The sequence below is a fragment of the Hippopotamus amphibius genome, chromosome 12 (assembly GCF_030028045.1).
Source record: "Hippopotamus amphibius kiboko isolate mHipAmp2 chromosome 12, mHipAmp2.hap2, whole genome shotgun sequence".
Lineage (NCBI taxonomy): Eukaryota > Metazoa > Chordata > Mammalia > Artiodactyla > Hippopotamidae > Hippopotamus > Hippopotamus amphibius.
The window spans coordinates 38687837-38711926 of record NC_080197.1 but is presented as its reverse complement, the minus strand read 5'-3'; the positions used below and the strand labels follow the sequence as shown (position 1 = coordinate 38711926).

Sequence of the window (24090 nt, the reverse complement as noted above, 5' to 3'; positions counted from 1 at the left end):
GCAAATTAGCAGCCTTAACTATGTTTGTTGCATCCCCTTCACTGTAAAACGGCTCATCTGCAGGTTCTAGGGACCTGGATGCAGATGTCTTTTATTTTTTTATTTTTTTTAAGTTTTTTTTAATGTATTTTATTTATTTGTTTATTTATTGGCTGCATGGGGTCTTCGTTGCTGCACTTGGGCTTTCTCTAGCTGCAGCGAGCAGAGGCTAATCTTCATTGTGGTGCGTGGGCTCCTCATTGCTGTGCCTTCTCTTCTTGCGGAGCACAGGCTCTAGGCGCGTGGGCTTCAGCAGTTGCAGCACACAGGCTCAATAGTTGTGGCTCGTGGGCTTAGTTGCTCCACGGCATGTGGGATCTTACTGGACCAGGGCTCAAACCCATGTCCCCTGCATTGGCAGGTGGATTCTTAACCACTGTGCCACCTAGGAAGTCTGAAGATGTCTTTTAGAGGCTGTTATTCTGCCCCACAGTAAGTGATCTGAGTTGTGTCCTCTGGCTGCTATTAACTTCTCCATCTTCTGTGGTTTTCCTTTGGTGTGTTTAGGTGTGTGTTTCTTTCACTTTAACTTTTTATTTAAGTGTTATACGCACAAGAAAAATACACATGTGTGTACAATTAGAATTGTTGATGAATTGGACACATCTGTGTCACCAGCACCCAGAACAAGTTCTCCAGGGGTCACTGTTCCAAGTCAGGATAGTGACAACTCCTGGGGGGCTCTGGGGAGCCGTTTTTTGTTCTGGGTGCTGGTGTACATAAGAATGGAACTGTCTTAGGGCACAGCTGTCTTAGGCACAGCTGTGGGTCTTAGGGCACAGCTGTGGTTTTCTTTTTACTTATTCTACTTAGAAAATATTGCCTATTGAATGTATAGATTTGTGTCCTGTGAAGAACTCTGGGCGGTTATTCGTAAAATATTGCTTCTCCCCTCACTGTCCTTTCCAGCTGGATGTGTATTAGATCTTTTCACTTTTCCTTCATTTCTTAACCTCTTTTTCATTACTTCCATTTTCTTTTCTGTCTTTGGCATTCTGGGTACTCTTTTTCATGTCTCTGTGTTCCAGGTCAGTAATTCTTTCTTCAGCTGTGTCTAATCTACCAGTGAGTTTTTATTTTGACATTGACTTTTTTATTTTCAAAAATTCTTTTTCGTCCTGTCTGATCATTTTTGATAGCTTCTTGTTCCTTGTCCTTTTTAAATTTCCATTTTTTGTTTAAGTAAACATTTCATAATATTTATCCTTAGTTTGTGTCTGATAATTCCAGTATCTGAGGTTCCTACAGGATCTGATTCTATTGTTCTGGCTTCTTCTGACTCTCATAGGTGGTCTTTTTCCATGTATGTTGTGGTGATCTTTGATTGTGAGCTCATGTTTATGTGATGTTTATCTCTGGGAATCCTGGGAGCTGTAGTAGAGGGTGCTCCCTAGAGAAAGGATGTGGTTTGCTTTTGCCAAGAGTTGGGAGCCTCTTAATTTGAGACCACTGTAACCTCTTCCAGGGAAGTGGTCCAGTGCATGTATCCATGGTGTGTTTTCTCCACACTGATGTAGGTGCTGGCCTCAGGGTAACCCCATCTTTGCATTGCTTAATGCTCACGGCTTTGGTTTCAGCTTCCAGATTTGTTTGGGGGCCCCTGGAGGTTTCCATTACCTTCTGTGAGGATACCACACACTAGATGATCAGCTTTGCACAGGCTCTGATTATTTGATGAGTGTGGACAGCTGAGGTAGGGCAACGGCCATCTTATTCGAGGTCTAGGAAGCTGGAGGCAGAATCCCCCACCACCCACGTACACACACAGCTGCCTTGAGTCAATTTGCTTTCCACCCTGGAGCCGAATGACAGTTCAAAACACAGACCTCATTTGTGTCACTCTCCTACTTGAAACCCTTCACTGCTTTTAAAATTAAGCTGACTTCTATGTCTTTATTTTTCTCTTTAGTTCCTCATGAGGAAAAATGAAGTGGTACTTATGCTTATGAAGGAGATACTTAGGCTTTATATTATAAGAATAATACATAAGCATATGAGGTCATGTGGCTTTGAGTGCTTTTAGATTGAAAACACTAGAAGCTGATGCCAGGTAGAAAGCTGTTTAGGGGAATAAATGTCAGCAAGACCAGCGTGCATTAAGGATAGACGCTCTGGGCAGCAGGCCTGGGTTTCAGGCTGCCTCCCCGTGATCTTATTGGTCAGTTGCTCGTCTGTCACACATCGATGGGGTTTCCTTCCCAGGGAGACTCAAAGAGCATCAGAAGCCAGAGACTCTGGGCAGACTTGGTCCTGGCAGCCACTGTGGGCGCTTGGTTTTCCCCCGAAAGGTTCACGTTGTATCAGGTCGCCCTCTGTCCACTGATGTGGGCGTCTTCCCAGGCTCCTCCTGGTGCTGGCCTCAGGGGCACTCTCCCTGTGGGATCCGGCCTCCTGAGTCCTTGTGTTCCTTAGTTTTGTGCTGGAGTCCCCGGGGTGGGGGAGTGGCGACTCTCCCTGCAATGAACTCTCGAGGACGCACACCCGGTGTCTTGCACTGGTGCCAGCCATGAGCACGCTCATGTTTCAGGGGAGGTTATGAGATGCAGGAATGGGCCATCTGTAAACACAAAGAACTGAGGTGCTAAATACACCGGTGAATTGTCAACTGTGCGGCCTTTTTAGAAGCTAAGAAAGCTTTGTTTCCTGTAGCTTATCTCTTGGGAGATGCAAACCAAAGCAGGTTAACACTGGATACCAGACAGGGAAGGAAGTGGTGACCTGTGCCCTCACCCAGGGAAGGGGAGTGTGGCTGTGGGATTGCTGCAAGACCAGACTGCGTGGGGTGACCCGCTCCTGGAGTTCCCACTTCCTTTTTTAAATTTCTCCTGCAGAGTCGAGTTGGATAAGCTTTCTGAAGAAAACATATTTTTGAAAAATGAGCTGGGAAGGATCCGGGAAGAGCTTGAAGCTGCAGAAAGGACAGAAGCTGCACAGAGGTAAGGAAGGGCCATCTCCATGGTCCCACCCCGACCACCCCATCCCTGACATGGTTTGCTCTCCATACAGTAAGCTTAGAAGGCACTGCTGTAGAAAGGGGGACATGTTCACAGGTAACCATAAGCAGAGAGCCGTGCTACCCTCTGACTAGCCTTGATGGGCACAGGGGGGCTCGGGCCTCCTTGCAGATGTCGGCAACACCTTGCCTTCCTGAGCTCCTGGCTCTCAGAAATAGGAGGTATCTGATAGGTACCACCGCCACCAGCCCCAGTGCAGGCCCGCGTGCCTTTGAAGTCGCACTATAAGCACTGTTCACGCTACAGAAATACTCCACATCATGCTTCGGGGTCTGGGGAGGCATCGAGCATTCTTACAGGGGCAAGAGGTACTCCTTCAGCCTTCCTGGCCAAGTAGAATCTGTTTGGTCTTGTTGTGATGATGGTTTCAGCTGTGCTTTTCTCCCAGGTTCGTTCTTGGTCTGTCGATTTCAGTGAGGCAGGGGCAGGGGCCTGAGCGCTGAGGCAGGAGAGGGGTGTGTGTGTGTGTGTGTGTGTGTGTGTGTGTGTGTGTGTGTGTGTGTGTGTGTGTGTGTGTGTGTGTGTGTGTGTGTTTTGCAGGGGAGGCTCAGGATGTGTGTGTGTGTGTGTGTGTGTGTTTTGCAGGGGAGGCTCAGGATGTGTGTGTGTGTGTGTGTGTGTGTGTTTTGCAGGGGAGGCTCAGGATGTGTGTGTGTGTGTGTGTGTGTGTTTTGCAGGGGAGGCTCAGGATGTGTGTGTGTGTGTGTGTGTGTGTTTTGCAGGGGAGGCTCAGGATGTGTGTGTGTGTGTGTGTGTGTTTTGCAGGGGAGGCTCAGGGTGTGTGTGTGTGTGTGTGTGTGTGTGTGTGTGTGTGTGTGTGTTTTGCAGGGGAGGCTCAGGATACCTGTCAGTGGATTTCAAGATGAGCTCAGCTTAGGGCTTTCCTGGTGCTCCAGTGGTTGAGAATCTGCCTTCCAATGCCCGGGACCCGGGTTCAATCTCTGGTCAGGGAGCTAAGATGCCACGTGCCATGGGGCAGCTAGGCCTGTGCACTCTAGAGCCTGTGCACCCCAAATAGGGAGAAGTCCACACGCCGCAACTAAGACCTGATGCAGCCAAAGTAATTACTCAATTAAAAAATAAAGATGAGCTCAGCTTTAAACGGCCGAGAATGTGGTATTGATTTGGTAAATGTGCCTGATTATTAAAGCATGGAATCCAGGGCAGATGGTCAATAAGCAATCGCTGTTACTATGTTACAGCTGTTCTGAAATCTGAAAGGTTTTTTCCCTCCAGGAGCCATTTCTCCCTACGTTTGGTCTGGGACCCCTTTGACAACAGACGTCAGTGGATGTGAGGCTGTGTTGGTCTTTATGCTGCTGGACGTGAAGAGCAGTCACAGGCGCTGGAGAGGGATGAACATGTGTGATTGAGGAATGTGGTGGAGGGTTTGTTCTTACAGCGCTGGCAGGGTTCCTCTGGTTCCGAGGCTGGGATCCGATTGGACCAGCAGCCGCAGCAGCAATAGTGTAGGACAGGGACAGAGCGGTGGCTGTAGGGTACCAGGAGCGGGTGTACAAATCCACACCACCAAGGTGACCATGAGCGATGACTGGTCAGTGATATTGTTAACTTTGCTTCTTCAACAGGAAGGAAATTGAGATTTTAAAGAGAGACAAGGAAAAGGCCTGCTCTGAGATGGAAGAGCTCTGCATACAGGTGAAGTATTGTCACCTGGCGTGAAGCTGACGCCACCCTCCCTCCCTTTTCCATTATTTTGAAATAACCTCAAGTTTACAACAGGGAAGCACAGAACTTTTTTATGAAAGATTTGAGTGAGTTGCTGACATGTTAGCCCTCTCTCACCCCAAATGGGGAAATCAATGTGGGTATGAAACAGGACCTCGTGTGGCTTCAGTCCACCTGTCCTTGTTGTTAGGACCTGGCAAATTTAAAGATTACAAGCAGTTATTTTGGTGTGTCTGGTGCTTCCTTGTGATTGGATTCAGATTATGCGGGAATATCCCCTAAGTGATGCTTCGTCCTTTTCATTCCATCCTGTCCAGGGACACAAGCATTAGTGACATCAACTTAGATTCTTGGTCAGGTGGTGGCGGCCAGGCTTCTCCACAAAGTTACTTTCCCCTTGGTAATTCCTGAATATTTTATGGGGAAATAGTTTGATGTGATATGAATACCCTGTTCTTCATCAAACTCTCAGCCCCTTCTTTTAGCATCCTCTGTTTCTTGGTGGAGTCACTTATTACTGTGATGGTGGCCAGTTGGTGACTAATCCCTGCTTCTTTTTATATTTATTAATTGGTGTTCTAGTGTAAGGAAGAGCTTTCTCTTCTCTCTATTCATCATGTTACTATCATAGATTCCTGTTTTATTCAGTGGGTTATAATATGTTACCATCGGTATTTATTTTCATGCTTAGATTGTCCCAGATTTGGCCAATAAGAGTCCCCTCAGGGTGACTTCTGGGTCCTCCAGACAGGTCCTGGTCATTCTTTGAGGACTTCCTTACTTTCTGGTGCCCCACGATATTCCAGGTTCTTCTAGTACTTTCCCTGCCCCAGCCCTGGAGGCAGCCATTTCTCCAAGGAGCCTTTGGTGACGTTTAGTACGGAATGGTACTTAGAGACCAAGATCTGGGCACTAGGAGTGCTCATGCCTCCTGGGACATCACTATGTCCAGGTGCAGTTAGTGCATAGAGCTAGGGAGTGTATATATATTTATTACATTCACATGCACATGGTTTCAGGTATGTTTATTTACATATCTCTCTTTTCAAAACCATAAATTCAAACTCTTATCTGCAATTCCAACATCACAGGAATAGTTCTAGTTTTCTCCCTTTCCATATTTATAACTCACGCCTCTAGCAGTGAAAAGCCTGGTTTCTATCATCTTCAGTAGATTTACTTACTGTTTGACCAGTCCCCTTCACCCTGCACATACATGCCCTTCTCACTCTCTTTCACCACTGACCTCCACACTGGTCTCCCTTTGCCCCATAAGTAAATGCCTTACTGGCTTTTGGACTGAAGCACACAAGCTGGGATGTGTCATTCTTGTTTTGTTTTCTTTTTTAATTGAAATTATTATTGATAATTGCAGACACACATGTGGTTGTAAGAAGTATATTACAGAGAAACACACTTTGTCCAGGTGCAGTTAGTGCAGAGGTAACGTTTTATGGAACTATAGTACGCTATCTGTGCTAGTTTGCTAGGACTACCATAACAAAGTACCACAGAGTGAGTGGCTTACACAACAGAAGTTTATTTCTAACCTCACAGTTCTTGACATTAGAAGTCCAAGATCAGGGCAGGGCTGGTTTCGTCTGAGGCCTCTCTCCTGGGCTTGTGTACAGCTGTCCTCTCCCTGTATCCTCACGTGGTCATCTCTCGGATGTGTCTGTGTCCTCCTCTCTTATTGGGATGCCATCATATTAGACTCATATGACCTCATTTTACCTTAATCACCTCTTTCAAGACCCCATCTCCAAATATAGTCACTCTGAGGTATTGGGGGTTTGTGCTTCAACATGAGAATTGGGGGCAGGGACACAAATCAGCCCGTTACAAATATCACAGCCAAGTTACTGACATTGATACAATCTGTGGGCCTTACTCAGGCTTCCCCAGTGTTACTTATGTGCTCGTGTATGCGTCAAGTTCTACACAGTTCTATCCCCTGTGTAGGTTCATGTCTCCACGACCACAGTCAAGATACTGAACAGCTCCAGCTCCACAAGGGTCCTTCACTTGTTCTTTCATAAACACACCCACCACCTTCCTGCCCATCTGCCTCAGCCCCTAACCCCTGAAAACCATGAACTGCCCTTCGTTTCCAAAATTGTATCACTTCAAAATGTGATACAAAAGGAATCATATAGAATGCGACTTTTGGGGTTGCCTTTTTTTTTCCACATGTGATAATTCCCTGCTGTGTGTCCAGTTAGCTTCTTCCTGTTGCTGGACACTGTTCCAAGGCATTGATGTCCCACAGCTTGGCTTTGTTTGTTTGTTAAATATTTATTTGGCTGTGCCAGGACTTAGTTGTGGCACGTGGGATCTTCGTTGTGGCGTGTGGGATCTAATTCCCTGACCAGGGATCGAACCCAGGCCCCTTGCATTGGGAGCACGGAGTCTTAACCGCTGGACCACCAGGGAAGTCCCACACAGCGTGTTTTAACGCTCTCCTTTTAAAAGACGGCTGGGCTGATTCCAGTTTCGGGCTGTCACAGAGCGGCCGTGAACATTCCCAGGCAGGTCTTTGCGTGGATATAGGTTTTCATTTCATGGGATAAATGCCCAGGAGAGGAGCTGCTGAGCTGTCCAGTAGTTATATGCTTAGTTTTATAAGAAATTGCCCAACCGTGATCTAGAGTGGCAGTAACAGTCCACGTTCTCGCCAGCAACGTGTGCTTGATCCAGTTTCCCCACATCCTTGTCCACACTTGGAGTTGTCACTCTTTTTTATTTTAGCCACTCTGATACGTGTGTACTGAGTCAGAAAGGCTAGAGGGGGCTGCAGTTGGGTCTCCCCTTCCCCACAGTGGTTCCTATCTGGTAAAAGAGACATTTCCATTGGGGGCAGGAGAACAGAACACTCTGTGCATTTCAAAACAGTCACCATCTTAGTCTGCTCAGGCTCTGTACAGGATGCCACAGATGGGTGGCTTAAACCACACGAGTTTATTGTCTCATGCTTCTTGAGGCCGGAAGTCCAAGACCAAGGCAGGGCTGACTTGGTTGCCGCGAGGCTCTTCGGGGCTTGTGGACGGCACCCTCTCACTGTGTCTTCTCATAAAGCCAGTGTCCTGTCAGATTAGGACCCCACCTCGTGAGCACATTTAACCTTAATTACCCGCTACAAGCCCTGTCTCCAGACACAGTTTTGAGCTTGTGGACACAGTTCCACTCACAGCAGTCACTTTGTTTCGGGCTCCAGCCGTTGGCTCCTGGTGAGCTCTGACTGTCTTCACCCATCTCTCTGGTTTTCAGGGCATCGGTTTGCCCTGTGACCTCAATTCTCTGATGGGTCTCAGAAGAGTTGTTGATTTTCAGTTACTCAGCTTTTTCTTGTTGGAAGGATGGGAGTGATGACGTCCAAGCTCTTTACAGGCCCGGAAGTCAGAAATTGGAGTTTTGTTTTTTGTGTGGGATTCTGCACGTTCACTGTCACGACATAGAAGTACAGTGGATTTTCACCTGCCAACCTTGTGTCCTGACACCTTGCTGAGCTCCTATTTGTCCTGGAAGTGTTTTTATCGCCTTCGGCTTCTCCGATCCCGACTCTCTCCTGAAGAGACCCACAGCTCTTGCCCCTGCCTGTCTCTTCCTACGCCTGGCTGGTGTGGTGGGAACACCCGGCCCTGGGGCGACAGTGACGCACCCACTGCGTGGCTCTGAGGCACGGAGGGCCGCAGACCTTCGGCCTCCAGAGCGGCTGCTGGAGAAAAGCAGATGAGTGAAATGAGTTGTGTGAAGGTCAGAAATAACAAACTTCTGTGTGTCACCTGCTGGCTGCTGTTTCATCCCAGGCAGCACCACCCAGGGTCCAGCATCTGCTGCCTGCAAGGTGGGCGACTTCACCAGTGTGCTCCCCTGGCGAGAGCCTTGGGTTTTTGTGTTTAATGACAGCAAAGATAATGTTAGAAGTAACCGTGAGGGCTTCCCTGGTGGTGCAGTGATTAAGAATCCATCTGTCAATGCAGGGGACATGGGTTCGAGCCCTAGGCCGAGAAGATCCCACATGCCACGGAGCAACTATGCTCGTGCACCGCAGCTACTGAAGCCTGCACACCTAGAGCCCGTGCTCTGCAATAAGAGAAAACATCACAATGAGAAACCTGCGCACCACGACAAAGAGTAGCCCCCACTTGCCACAACTAGAGAAAGCCCATGCCCAGCAATGAGGACCCAATGCAGCCAAAAATAAATAAATAAATAAGCAATACAATAAATCTTAAAAAAGAAGAAGAAGAAGTAACAGTGGGAGAAATAAGAAAACCGTGCCAGTTCTCCAGAGCAGTGGTCGGATGTTGATGGGGTGTGAGCGCCCCTGGTACCCAGCATCTGCTTCTTCTGGGATGGACCAGAGTTCCTCCTCTGCCCTGTGGCCCGAGAGCCCATCATTTTGGGGACACTGAGTGCCTCACCCACTACTTACTTGCTAGTAGCAGCCCTGCGCGTCCCCCTCCCCTCCCCCCGCCCCAGCTGTGATAGCCAAAATGCTCTTGAGACGTTGCCAGGCATCCCGTGGGGAGCAAGAGCGTCCCTGGCGGAGAACCACTGGAATGCTGCTGGTTTAACAAAATAACTTTTTCATCTGTGTTTTATCCCTTTTTGCTTTAGAGTCAGAAATGCAAGGATGAATTGTCCCAGCTCAACCACAGGGTCCTACAGCTGGGAGAGGAGGCCTCTACCCACCAGGCCCAGAGTGAGAAGAATCACATCACTGTTCAGCTGCTAACACAGAGCCTGGCAGAGGCAGCACGCCGGGAGGAGCTGCAGGTGGGTGGGTGGCGGAGGTGGCGGGGAGGAGCGGGCAGGCTGGCCTGACACAGATCAGGAGCAGCCCTGATGTGCCTGGAGGTAAAGTGAGGGACTTAGCCAGCAAGCCCTGAAAACATGTGGACTTTAGCAGCTTTTGCAAAGCCTAGTATCTAGGAAAAGTAGCAGAAAGACATGAAATCTTGATGATAGTAAATTGATACAACGTCTCTGGAGGACAGTAAAAAAAATATACGTCAAGAACATCAGCGTGCTCTGACTTCATGATTCTGCTTGTGGGAGCTTTACTGAGCATTGTGTATGGACTTAGCTAGAAGTATTTTCATTGCTGTGGTATTTATAATAGCAAAATAGAATTGGAATCAGCTTTGAATCATCAAGAGTATTGAATAAGTCAGTAAATTACGGTGCAGCAATTAAAAACCATGTTTTTGAATAGTAATATTTAATGCTCAAGATATAATCAGAGGAAAAGCACGGCATACGAACGTCTTAGTAACAGCACTCGGCGTGTGTGGAGGAAGGGCCAGGAGATACAGCACAGTGTCGGGTTTGGTCCTGGGGCTGCTGAAGTCATGGATGACTTAAATTTTTTAATTTTTGCTTTTCTGAAGTTTCTGCATTAAATGTGTATCACAATACGAAGATAAGTCTTGTGAAATGACTTTTAAAAACAGGGTAATCAAATCCAAAAACTTGAACTTGAACTTGAACACGTGACTCAGGAACGTCAGAGCCTGCGATTGGCACAGTCACAGCTGAGAGAGGCCCTCGAAGAGAGTCGGGACCAGGTGAGTGTGAGCAGTGGTCCCAGCCTGGGAGGGGTCAGCCTTGCCTCTGACAGCCTGGCCGGGACTAGTCCAGCCAAGGGTGTCATTGGGCTGACTGAGGTCACACGGCTAGTCAGGCACACACCAGGCACAGGACAGAGTCAGGCTCAGTCCAGGGTCAGGTTGAGCTCGAGTGAGCCACGTGAGGAGCTGTGCCTGTTCCTCACGAGGGAAGGAGGGTGTAGCAGTGCCTCCAGGTGTGCCCTCTACAGATGGCAGAGCCAGGGAATGTGGCAGGCAGCCTCTGAGGTCCAGGCCACGGGGCAGAGCAGCCCCTAAGGTGAACCAGCTGTGCGCTCCCAGCAGAGCCCATGTGTCACACCCCCGTGAGTGTTCCACCTGTTCTCCTGCCCTAGCATTTGTCTGGCGCTTGCTAGGCTCAGGAGGTACAGTGATGGAGAGTCACGGAGCTCACGGTCTGGAACAAACAGGTGTGAGCAGAGCCAGCCCAGGAGGGACGGCAGCTGCCTGACTGTGAGGTGCAGGGACACAGGGCTTGTTCTGAGGAGCTCAAGCAGGAAGAGAGAAGGGAGGTGATGGTGTGAGGTGCCCTGAGGGCCACGGGCCCCGTGTGGACTCAGACATGCGGTGTGCTTGGAGGGCCAGGGTATGCAGGGGGAAAGGGGCTGTGGGAGAGGGTCTCTAACCCCCGTGCCTCTGCCCAGCTTTTGCACCAGGTTCCCCGACTGGCCCCTGGTCTGACTCTTGGACTTGGCTGTGGTCACCTAGTGCAAGAGGTCACTTCTCAAACGGCCCCGGGCTGCAGAAGGGTCAGTCTGGGTGTGCCCCCACCCCGCCCCAGGGCCTTGTGAGGTGCTATCAGGCTCCTGCGGCTCAGCCCCCTGCTATAAGCAGGTGCTTTCCCTGAGGTGCCTCTGTGTACGGGGGCTCCCTTCTCTAGTTTTAGTGCAAGAGGAACCTTGAGGAATCGCCTGCACTAGTTTGAGCCTTCAAGGCTGTCAGATCCACCTGCTGGCGGAAGGGCTGGGCTGTCAGAGAGGCTTCCGTGCCCACTGGGATGCCTGTCACTCAGCTGTCGTCATGGGCAGGAGATACTGCACTTCAGCAGGCTGCTGTGACATGAGCTGGCATCCCCTTTTGTGATTTAGATGAGGACCCCCTGAAACATACCTGGATGAAAGTGTGGAGAAGGGAAATAAGAAGCTTACAGGGCACCTAGGGACCCTCTGGGTGTGCGGAGGTGAGGGCGTGCGCAGAGCCACGGGGGAGAGAGAGAGTGGTCGCTGGTGCACCCGGTGCGCCGTGAGTGGTTCCAAGGTCACAGGTCCAGCAGGGGAGCCAGACGTCCAAGAGAGAATTTACAGAGGGGCACCCACACCAGCCTCTCCACGGCATGGGGTTCCCGCGGTGCAGCAACCAAGTGCCCCCAGAGGAGCCGACAAGTGGCCAGGCTTCTGAGGACAGTGCCTGGGGGTTCCCGGACATCATTCCCTCACATTCTGCTGGTCCAGCCCGGATTCAGGGCAGGAGGGGATGCCGTGCGAGGGGCTTGCTGCCCTGCCCTGGCACCCAGAACTCAAAGACCCTGGCTTCCTGGCTGCAGTGGCCCCACTGCTCTTCTGGGGATGTCCTGCCTTCTCATGTGGCAGTCAAGCAGGGCTCTCTGGAGCCGGCCCAGCCTCCAGCCACACCTCACTTCACAAGAAGGGGCTTGGGGGATGGGGCACTCAGTTGGGTGGTGCTGATGCACCACCCGGGTGAGTAGAGAGCGGGTGGTGAGGTGCCCAGGCAGTGGGTGTGAAGAAGAGCACTTTGGGGCTGTCAGAGGCTTGGACTCGGGCTAGAATGACTGCAAAGTGACCATCTAAAACTTGAAAGTCAGGAGGAGGCTATGTCTGGTGGAGAGTGTGTGAGAATTATCCTCCCGTCTCTTCACCCCAAAGAGCACGGTAGCTGCCCTGCTGGACCCGTGTGTACGGGTGTGCCTCTGGGGGGACCCGTCAGACACACAGTGACAGACGACAGTAAGGGAAGTGGGGCTGCAGGCTCACAGCCTTGCCCTCGCCCAGCATGGCTGGCGCCCTCCCTTCCGACCTGCTCTCTGCAGGACCCGCGGAAGAGCTGCCGCCTCTCCTGTCCGTGGGGTCTCAGAGGGAAGCTGTGTGTTCCAGGAGAGGCTGCCTGGAGTCCAAGTGATGTAAATAGTGTTGAGATCTGGCCTCCCAGGTGCTCCGCAAGGGGACGTGGACAGCTTGGTACCTACGATCCAGTGGGTTCTATGCGCAGGGAGTCGGTGTTGCAGCCCATCCACACCTGCTCCCAGGCCCCAGCCAATCACTGTATAACCACCTCCGGGACCCTGGCCACAGCCAAGTCTCAGGAGTGTCTCCACTTAGAGCAAGGCTACCATACGCAGTGGCATGGGTCACAGTGTTAAAGGAATTAGCCCCCAGTGATGTGCCCGGAAGGTAAGCTAAACAGAATATAACGTGATGCAGCGGGAGGTCACGTGGAGGATTAGACAGGCTTTCCTGGCTGTCACTATGTAGAAGTGCCAGCTGAGTGGAGTTGGGGGTTAGAATTCAGATAAATGGGCTCCTTAGGAATCGTGGGTTTTGCTGCAGTGCCCGCCCTTTGTGGGGTGGCCTTGAAGGTAGAGATGCAGTCTTCCGTGTCTGTTGGTGACCCTGTGGTCTGGGCAGTCACCCCAAAACTGCTGTGCCTTCTCCCCGGGCAGCTGCACGGAGCCGCCCTGAGGCTGAGGCTGGCCGGGTCCCAGCACGCCCGCAAGGTGGAACAGCTGCAGGAGCAGATGGCGCAGCTGGTGCCTCAGGGCCACGTGGCTGAGCTGCAGCGGCTGCTGGAAGGGGAGCGGCGGGCGGCTCAGCGGCTCCAGGAGGAGGAACGAGTAAGTGGGCACAGGGGCTCGAGGGCCAGGTTAGATCTCTGGTGACTTGGCCAAAAGCTGCCCGGGTGCCAAGGGGAAGATGGGCCAGCAGCCAGCCGTCCCGCGACATGAGGACTGGCTGTGTGGAAGCTGTGGGACCCAACTTTCACTGAGAAAGTATTGAGCAGCCGACCCTGAAGGCCCCCCAAGGGCCCCCAGTCTGTCTTCTGGGCTGCACGTGTCTGCAACCAACCACTGGCCACACACGCGACCTGCTTCCAGGCCTGAAAAGCGGTGACAGAGGGGCTCCCAGGGAGGTGATGAGCTGGTCCCTGCCTGTGTAGCCTTGCAAGAATGCAGGCAGGTACAGAGGTCCAGGTGGGCTGTGCTTGGCAAGTTTGAAGGTAGCCGGTGGGCGGGGGCGGGCAGCAGTTGGACAAGAGGTCAGCGTGGTGAGAGCACAGACTTGGGGAGCGTGGCTGTGTGCCAGGAGCTGCCCTAAGCGTCTAGACACGTAGAAACAGAGTCTCTGCCTTAAAGGACAGCAGGACAGAGGCTCAGAGCGTGCACTGCAGGGACCTGAATCCTGGCTCCACCAATCCCAGCTGAGTGACCTTGGGCCAGTTACTTAACCTCTCTGTGCTTCCGTTTCTGTCAGCTTCTGATGGCAGTGGTTCCCACCTCAAAGCATCCTCTCAGGTATCAGTGAGTGAGCACCTTAAAGTGCAAACCTGTGGAGCACACCTTGGTCCTCGGAGTTCCTGGGTGGGGGCGGGGTGGGGGCAGAGGGTGAGGCACCTTCACGAAGAAGGAATTGGAGTAAGACTGGGAAAAGGTGGGTAAAATTCAATGTTTGTAAAAGACAAATTCTACGAAGAATAGCCTTTTGGCATTATGCAAAACATTACACTGGAGAGACAGTTAAGATGATAGATTATTGACAAAATAAAGAAATGTAGTCAGAAATCCTTTAGAAAGACTGACATGTTTGGGGAAACTCACCTTTGAGTCATTTGGGATTAAAATCCTAGGACAAAGCAGTCTGCTGATCTGCTTAAACTATGATGAGAAATGCAGCTTTGTGACTTGTGACTTCTAACCATCCCTCTCTACGGATGAAAGGTTATCCACACGCTCAGATTTGTACACGTCAGCTCATTTCCATTCTAAAGTAAGTAAGCCCAGGATGGGTCTTTTCAAAATGTACAGTATTGATCTCTCACCTCCTTTTGTGCAGGAAGCACATGAAAAACGGCTGAAAGCCACAGAAGAGCGGGTGGAAGAGGTAGAAAGGATTTTGAAGAACGTGGAAGTGCTCCTCCAAGAGAAAGTGGGTGAGCTGAAGGAGCAGGTGAGCAACGGACGCCTTGTTAGGCATTCAAGTAGCTGAGCAGGGAGGCGAACCCAAGAGAACCCCGTGTTCTGTGGCTGCTGAGGGGGCAGAGGGAGGAAGGGGGAGAGGAGAGGTCCTGGAGCATCTACTTGGTGCTACAGGAAATGAAATGTGGGCATCTGTAGAAATACATTTCTTACATAGTCATCAAGTGCAGTTTATCTGTGGCATCCTGACTCTGTGCCGCCACCCACTCCTGACCATTCCATCTTTGCAGCCCCTCCCCTGCTGGCACTGCCATCCTCCAGCCTTCTCAGTGCCTGGTCCTCACTTTCCTCCCCAGCTGTCAGACTCTCTGTGACGCCCCCCGTCACTCCTGGCAAAACGTCAGCCCCAAACCCACGTAAATCCTGAGGCTCCTGCACATGGAAGGGGAGGTGGGGGTGGGAGAGCTGTCCCAGCTGCCCCCTCCCCCTCACCCCCCCTCTCCAGTGGACTCTTTCCCTCCCCTGACCTCCAGCACCTCTCCCCTCTCCTCTCAGCTGTGATTGGTGCTTGTTTCACTGGAGACCAGAAGTGTCCGAAGAGAAATGCAGGTGCCTGTGCCCCTGGCCCGTGCCACCTCACCCAGCCCCATCCCAGCCCCTCCCTCCTCTGGAATCCTGTCCCAACACCACCTTCCAGAGCCCTAGTCCTGAGCTGTCTGTGCTCTCACCTGCCTGTCTGTCCACTTACAAAACCTTGGAGTCCTGGTGGACCCCTCCCCACCTCATCCTTCAGCTAGGCCTTCCGTGTGGATACAGAGCCCCCCACCTCTCACCCCACCCCCATCTTTAGGGTCCTCACAGCTGGTGTCCTTGTTTCCTTTAATGTGCTGTCAGCAGCAAAAGTCATTTCCAAATGTGACAGAGGTGCTGGCCCTCCTCTGCTCAGAACCCTCCAGCCTTCCCACATCCCTCAGAGTAAAAGGCAGTTTTTACAGTGGCCTTCAAGGTTCTGCAGGACCTAGTCCCCCCGCACCCCTTCTCCTGTTGCCCAGCCAGCATGGCAGCTCTGACTTCCTCACAGGCCTCCTGGCCATTCCTGTCATCCCGACATGTGCCAGCCTCTGCCTGGAATGTTCATGGCCGACAGCCTCACCCGACGTACTTGGTGCTTTATTCAGATCTCTGTCCAAATGTCAACACACAGAGAAGCCCTCTCTGTTCACCTCTGTCTCAGCTGTGTGTCCCCTCCTGGGTTTTCTGTTAGCACATCCCACCACCCGACACCGGTCTACCATCAGTCCCACCGTGCTGCCCTGCGTGCTTCGTTCTGGTCCGTCTCCTTCCATTGGAATACATGCCCTGTGAGAGTTGGGCCATTGCTAGGGCAACGCCTGGCCCATGGAGCTGCTCAGTAACTACCTGAGTGAATGAATTCAGGTGCTAACTCACAAAGCCCAAGTCTGGGACGCCTGTGTCTTTGCACCTTGACTAGTGTGGACTGTGTCCCCATCGCTGAAGCCCCGACAGCTGTCGTGTGTATAATGACCACTGTGCCTCAGTGTGTCCTGGGTGACATGATGGGCCTGCAGCGCACACTGCGATGAGCCAAACATTTTGGGTACTCTTGACAATTTCCTTGTTTTCTGTTTGAGGCCTACAGATTTTGGTCTTTTTGTCTCCATTTTATGGTAAAATCAACTTGTGCAAAGTTGGCTTAAATTTTCTCTACCACAAAGTTTATCAGAGTCTCAATTTCCTCTCTCCTGCCAGGATAACAGAAATTGTTGTTACATCCAATATTTCTGATTTGTAAGAATCCCCAAACTGTGGTTTGAACAAACGTGGAAGAATAGGAGGGGCAAGCTGGTAGCGTGGCATTTCTGCATTAGATTCACAGTGCAGTGTGGCTTTCTCCCCTCTCCAGTTTGAAAAGAACACACGATCTGATCTGCTGCTCAAGGAGCTCTATGTGGAAAATGCTCACTTAACGAAAGCGCTTCAGGTCACTGAAGAGAAGCAACGAGGTGCTGAGAAAAAATCCCGATTCTTGGAAGAAAAGGTTAGAGCTCTCAACAAACTACTCAGTAAGATTGCATCGGCATCCCTCTCTGTCTAGACTGCTTTTCTTCCTGGAGTTCATTTTGAAAGAACATCATTGAAAAGTAAGCCACTGTGATGCCATAACTTCTATGGCTCATTGGCTGTGAACTACTGGACAGATGGGGACTGTGATTCTCTGTCCGCCCCACAAGCATTTCATGAAGGTCTACTGTGTGCCAGATGCTGGGGAAACAGACATGTTGGGAAAGACTATATATTTTTTTAGCGGTCCTGGGTAGTTTCCCTAGGTAAAATTCCTAATTTTGCTACTTACTAGTGAAACAGATTAAGGGGGCTCTCAGCAAGGTAAATGGTAAAATAAAACAATTTTAATGTTTTACTTCTGACCTTGGCTACAGAGATTAAAATGCAAAGTCAGGGCTCTGTAGTTTTGCCAGTTCACTGTTACTGCTCTGGTTGAGTCACTGGCATTCTCGATTGTGGGTGGATACAGACAGCCCAGAAATGCTCCACTTCCTGTGACTGTCAGCTGGCAATGAGGGATAGAGGGGAAGCCCCTTTGTCAGGGTCTCCTCCACTGCAGGGAGGTTTGGACAGTACTTGTATTTTAGGGCTGTGGACTCAGGGAGGATGGTATCTATTGTGAATGCAGTCTTTTTCTCACTGAAATGTCATCACACTGGAAAGTGTATTATATATATAAAAAAAAACAAAGTATAGTTTTATATCCAAAATATACATAAATTATGGTCATTTGGTTTATCAGAATAAACTACTGTAATATGGACAGTCACTGTATTTGCAATAAAGTCCTTTTCTATTAAAATTGGTTTAACTTCTAAGTATTTTTTAAAGTATAAAATATTTCAAAGATATACAAGTAGTTTTATAGGAGGACTCAACAACATAAAGTGGGTTCTCTATCCACACACCTGTGGTCAATTAATCCATGACAAAGGAGTCAAGGATATACAATGGAGAAAAGTGGTACTGGGAAAACTGGACAGCTACATGTAAGAGAATGAAATTACAACATTCTCTAACACCATACACAAAAATAAACTCAAAATGGATCAAAGACCTAAATGTAAGGCTGGACAGTAAAACTCTCAGAGGAAAACATAGGCAGAATACTCTTTGAGGGAATTCCCTGGTGGTCCAGTGGTTAAGAATTGGCACTTTCACTGCCATGGGCCCAGGTTCGATCCATGGTTGGGGAATTAAGATCCCACAAGCCGCACAGCATGGCCAAAACAAAAAAAAAAAACCAAAAAAAAAACCTCCAAAACACCCTTTGACACAAATCACAGCAATATCTTTTTTGATCTACCTCCTAGAGTAATGAAAATAAACAAAGAAAATAGTGGCTTCCTAGGTGGCGCAGTAGTTAAGAATTTGCCTGCCAATGCAGGGGACATGGGTTCGATCCCTGCTCCAGGAAGATCCCACATACCACGGAGCAACTAAACCCGTGTGCCACAACTATTGAGCCTGCGCTTTAGAGCCCATGAGCCACAACTATGGGGCCCATGTGCTGCAACTACTGAAGCCCACATGCCTAGAGTCCATGCAACAAAGGAAGCCACGGCAATGAGGAGCCTGCGCACCACGACAAAGAGTAGCTCCCACTCGCCACAACTAGAGAGAGCCCGCATGCAGCAACAAAGACCCAACACAGGCAATAAATAAATAAAATAAATAAATAAAAAAAAAGAAACGAAAATAAACAAATGGGGCCTAATTAAACTTAAAAGCTTTTGCTCAGCAAAGGAAACCATAAACCAAACAAAAAGACAACCCACAGAATGGGAGAAAATATTTGCAAGTGATGGGACTGAAAAGGGATTAATCTCCAAAATACACAAACAGCTCATGCAGCGCTATGTCAAAAAAACAACCCAATCAGGAAATGGGCAAAAGATCTAAACAGACATTTCTCCAAAGAAGATATACAGGTGGCCAAAAAAGCACATAAAAAGATGTTCAGCATCACTAATTACCAGAGAAATGCAAATCAAAACTACAATGAAGTATGACCTCACACCAGTCGGAATGGCCATCATCAAAAAGTCTACAAACAGTAAGAGCTGGAGAGGGTGTGGAGAAAAGGGAACCCTCCTACACTATTGGTGGGACTATAAATTGGTGCAGCCACTATGAAGAACAGTATGGAAGTTCCTTAAAAATGAAAATAGAACTGTATGATCCAGTGATTCCATTCCTGGGTACATATCTTGAGAAAACCATAATTCAAAAAGATACATGCACCCCAGTGTTCACTGCAGCACTGTTTACAATAGCCAGGTCATGGAAGCAACCTAAATGTCCATTGACAGAGGAATGGATAAAGAAGATATGGTGTATATATATAACGGAACGTTAGCCATAAAAAAAGAACAAATAATGCCATTTCCAGCAACATGGATGGACCTAGAGATTATCATACTAAGTGAAGTAAGACAAACATTATATGATATCATTCATATGTGGAATCTAATTTTAAAAATGATACAAATGAACTTATTTACAAAACAGGAACTGACTCACAGATAACCAAAACAAATGTATGGTTACCAAAGGGGAAATGTGAAGGAGAGGGATAAACTAGGAGCTTGGGATTAACATACAAACACTACTATATATAAAATAGATAACCGAAAATACGAACAGACCAATCACAAGTATGGAAATTGAGACTGTGATTAAAAATCTCCCAACAAACAAAAGCCCAGGGCCAGATGGATTCACAGGCGAATTCTCCCAAACATTTAAAGAAGAGCTAACACCTATCCTTCTCAAAGTCTTCCAAGATATAGCAGAAGGAGGAACATTACCAAACTCATTCTGCAAGGCCACCATCACCCTGATACCAAAACCAGGCAAAGATGTCACAAAAAAAGAAAATTACAGTCCAGTATCACTAATGAATATAGATGCAAAAATCCTCAACAAAAATACTAACAGAATCCAACAGCACATTAAAAAGATCACACACCATGATCAAGTGGGGTTTATCCCTGGGATACAAGAATACTTCAATATACGCAAATCAATCAATGTGATACACCATGTTAACAAACTGAAGGATAAAAACCATATGATCATCTCAATAGATGCAGAAAAAGCTTTTGACAAAATTCAACATCCATTTATGATAAAAACTCTCCAGAAAATGGGCATAGAAGGAAATTACCTCAACATAATAAAAGCCATATATGAGAAACCAAAAGCCAACATCATTTTAATGGTGAAAAACTGAAAGCATTCCCTCTAAGAACAGGAACAAGGCAAGGGTGTCCACTCTCACCAGTAATATTCAACACAGTTTTGGCAGTTTTAGCCAGAGCAACCAGAGAAGAAAATGAAATAAAAGGAATCCAAATTGGAAAAGAAGTAAAATTGTCACTCTTTGCAGATGACATGATATTATACATAGAAAACCCGAAAGACGCTACCAGAAAACTGCTAGCACTTAGTAAATTTAGTAAATTTAGTAAAGGAGCAGGATACAAAATTAATGCACAGAAATCTCTTGCATTTCTATACACTAACAACGAAAGAGCAGAAAGAGAAATTAAGGAAACTCTCCCATTTACCATTGCAACAAAAAGAATAAAATACCTAGGAATAAACCTGCCTAAGGAGGCAAAAGACCTGTATGCAGAAAACTATAAGACATTGATGAAAGAAATCAAAGATGATATAAACAGATGGAGAGACATACCATGTTCTTGGATTGGAAGAATCAATACTATGAAAATGACTATCTTACCCAAAGCAATGTACAGATTCAACACAATCCCTATCGAATTACCAACGGCATTTTTCACAGAACTAGAGCAAGAAATCTTATGATTTGTATGGAAACGCAAAAGACCCCCAATAGCCAAAGCAATCTTGAGAAGGAAAGACGGAGTTGGTGGAATTAGGCTTCCTGACTTCAAACTATACTACAAGGCCACGGTGATCAAGACAGTATGGTACTGGCACAAAAATAGAAAGGTAGATCAATGGGACAGAACAGAGAACTCAGAGGTAAATCCAAGCACATGTGGGCAGCTTATCTTTGACAAAGGAGGCAAGAATATAAAATGGAAAAAAGACAGCCTCTTCAATAAGTGGTGCTGGGAAAATTGGACAGCTACATGTAAAAGAATGAAATTAGAACACTTCCTAACACCATATACAAAAATAAACTCAAAATGGATTAAAGACCTAAATGTAAGGCCAGACACTATAAAACTCCTAGAGGAAAACGTAGGCAGAACACTCTATATGACATACATCAAAGCAAGATCCTTTTTGATCCACCTCCTAGAATAAAGGAAATAAAATCAAGAATAAACAAGTGGGACCTAATGAAACTTAAAAGCTTCTGCACAGCAAAAGAAATCATAAACAAGACAAGAAGACAACCCACAGAATGGGAGAAAATACTTGCCAATGAAGCAACAGACAAAGGATTAATCTCCAAAATATACAAGCAGCTCATGCAGCTTAATACCAAAAAAGCAAATAACCCAATCCACAAATGAGCAGAAGACCTAAATAGACATTTCTCCAAAGAAGACATACAGGTGGCCAACAAACACATGAAAAGATGCTCAACATCACTTATCACTAGAAAAATGCAAGTCAAAGCCACAATGAGGTATCACCTCACACTGGTCAGAATGGCCATCATCAAAACATCTAGAAACAATAAATGTTGGAGAGGGTGTGGAGAAAAGGGAACGCTCCTGCACTGTTGGTGGGAATGTAAGCTGGTACAGCCACTATGGAAAACAGTTTGGAGGTTCCTTAAAAAACTAAAAATGGAACTACCATATGACCTAGTCATCCCACTACTGGGCATATACCCAGAGAAAACCATAATCCCAAAAGAAACTTGTACCATAATGTTCATTGCAGCACTATTTACAAAAGCCAGGACATGGAAGCAACCTAAATGCCCATCAACAGATGTATGGATAAAGAAGATGTGGTACATATATACAATGGAATGTTACTCAGCCATAAAAAGGAATGAAATGGAACTATATGTAATGAGGTGGACAGACCTAGAGACTGTCATACAGAGTGAAGTAAGCCAGAAAGAGAAAAACAAATACCATATCTTAACTCATATATATGGAATCTGAAGAAATGGTACTGATGAACCCTGTGACAGGGCAAGAGCGGAGCTGCAGATGTAACGAATGGACTTGAGGACACAGGGCTCGGGTCGGGGGGCATGAAAGGGAAGCTGGGATGAAGTGAGAGAGTAGCATAGACATAGATACACTACCAACTGTAAAAGAGATAGCTAGTGGGAAGTTGCTGCATAACATAGGGAGATCAACTTGATGATGGGTGATGACTTAGAGGGCCAGGATAGGGAGGATGGGAGGGAGGGGATATGGGGATATATGTATAAATATAGCTGATTCACTTTGGTGTACCTCAAAAACTGGCACAAGAATGTAAAGCAATTATATTCCAATAAAGAGCTATGAAAAAAAAAAAACACTCTAAGATCATCTAAACAGATGCAGTAAAAGATATGACAAAACCCAACATCCATTCCTGATAAAAACTCTCAGTTAACTAGGAATAGAAGGAACTTCCTTAACCAGATAATGGGCATCTACAAAAAACTCAGAGCTATGTTATACTAAATGGTAAAAGACTGAGTGTTTTCCATCTAAGATCAGGAACAAAGACAGGGACTTCTGTTCAGACCACTTTTACTCCGTACTCTCCTGGAGGTTCTAACCAGTGCGATTAGGCAAGAAAAAGAAATAAAAGGCATCCAGATTAGAAAGGAAGGAGTAAAACTTTTGATTCACAGGAAACATGACCATGGTGTAGAAGACTTGATATAATTTACAAAAAAGCTATTAGAACTATTAAGTGAGTTTAGCAAGGATGAAGGACACAAGTTCAATATCAATTGTATTTATATTTGTAAATGATTAGAATTTGAAATTTAACAATACCATTTACAACAGTACTGTATACTGAAAACTACAAAATACTGCTGAGAGAAAAGGAAGAAGACAAAAATTACTGGGCTGTTTATGGCTGAAAGTTTCAATATTATTAAGATGTCAGTTCTTCCCAAATTGATACACAGATTCAGTGCAGTTCCAATCAAAATACTAGCAGGTCTGTTTTTGGTAGAAATTGAGAAGCTGATCCTAAATTTCATATGAAAAGCAAAGGACTTAGCACAGTCAAGACAAATAAGAAAAAGTAGAATTTTGGAGCAAATTAGATAATGCTCTCTATTTCTTGAACAATCCCAACCAGTGACCTCAGCTTCCACCTTAAATAACTAGAAAAAGAGCAAATTAAACCCAAAGTAAGCAGACAAAAGGAAATCATGACGATCACTACAGAGGTCAAGGAATAGAAGAGGGGTGGGCAAACTCCATGCTATGGGTGAAGCCCAGCCCCATGGCCTGTTTTGTGAATAGTGTGCTTGGCACAGCAAACCATTTACTTGCGTATTGTGAGGAAAAGGATACTACGGCATTTGAATATCTATATATAACCCCCATCCCTGCCATGATCCTGGATTCACACCATACACCATATACAAAAATTAACTCAAAACGGATCATAAACTTAAGTGTAAAACCTAGAAGTGTAACACTTATAGATGAAGGAAAAAAATTTTAGTGACCTTCAGCTGGAAAAATATTTTTTAGATATGACCCCAAAAGCATAAAAAACCACAAACGAATAAATATGATTTTATCAAAACCAAAAATGTCTACTTTTCAAAAGATTCTATTAAGGGACTTCCCTGGTGATCTAGTGGGTAAGACCCTGCGCTCCCAATGCAGGGGGCCTGGGTTTGATCCCTGGTTGGGGAACTAGGTCCTGCAAGTATGCCGCAACTAAGAGTCCACATGCTGCAACTAAAGACCCACATACCGCAGCTAAGACCTGGTGCAGCCTAAGTAAGTAAGTAAGTAAATAAATAAATAAAATTTTTAACAAAAGATTCTGTTAAAAAAAAAAAGAGACAAACCAGCCACAAACTAGGAGAAAATCTTTGCAAAGCATATATCTCATAAAGTACATATCCAGAATACATACAGAACTCCCAAGACTCAATAAGAAAACAACCTAGTCTTTTAACAAATGGACAAAGATTTAGACAAACTCACCAATGAAAGATACACAGATTCCAAATAATCACATATAAAGATACTCAACATTATGTCATTAGGGAAATGTAAATTAAAATCTAAATGAGATAGCACTACACACCTACTAGAATGGGCAAAATTTAAAAGGCTACTCATAGCGAGTGTTGGAGAGGCTGTGGAAGCACTGGAACCCATACACTGCTGGTGTGAATGCAAAATGCACATCCACCTTGAAGGAGTTTGGAAGTTTCTTAAAAAGTTAAAATTACACCTACGGTATGACCCAGCAATTTTACTCCTAGTTATTTGCCCCCAAGGAAAGGAAATACATGTCCATGAAAGACTTACAGACAAATGTTCCTGGCATCTTT

The 24090-nt window shown here is 47.0% G+C and overlaps 1 protein-coding gene across 5 annotated transcripts in view; it reads left to right on the top strand.

The window, feature by feature from the left end:
* The window catches only part of NINL (ninein like), a 103849-nt gene extending 86465 nt beyond the window's left edge, over nucleotides 1–17384 (top strand). For all 5 annotated transcript variants that reach the window (XM_057703264.1, XM_057703265.1, XM_057703263.1 and 2 more), the window contains 7 exons: nucleotides 2871–2975; nucleotides 4643–4712; nucleotides 9363–9521; nucleotides 10199–10312; nucleotides 13050–13220; nucleotides 14437–14550; nucleotides 16444–17384. In XM_057703264.1, the coding sequence (XP_057559247.1) occupies nucleotides 2871–2975; nucleotides 4643–4712; nucleotides 9363–9521; nucleotides 10199–10312; nucleotides 13050–13220; nucleotides 14437–14550; nucleotides 16444–16635 (925 nt within the window). In that variant the 3' untranslated portion in view covers nucleotides 16636–17384. The remainder of the gene's footprint in view (nucleotides 1–2870; nucleotides 2976–4642; nucleotides 4713–9362; nucleotides 9522–10198; nucleotides 10313–13049; nucleotides 13221–14436; nucleotides 14551–16443) is intronic.
* The last annotated feature ends 6706 nt before the right edge of the window (nucleotides 17385–24090 follow it).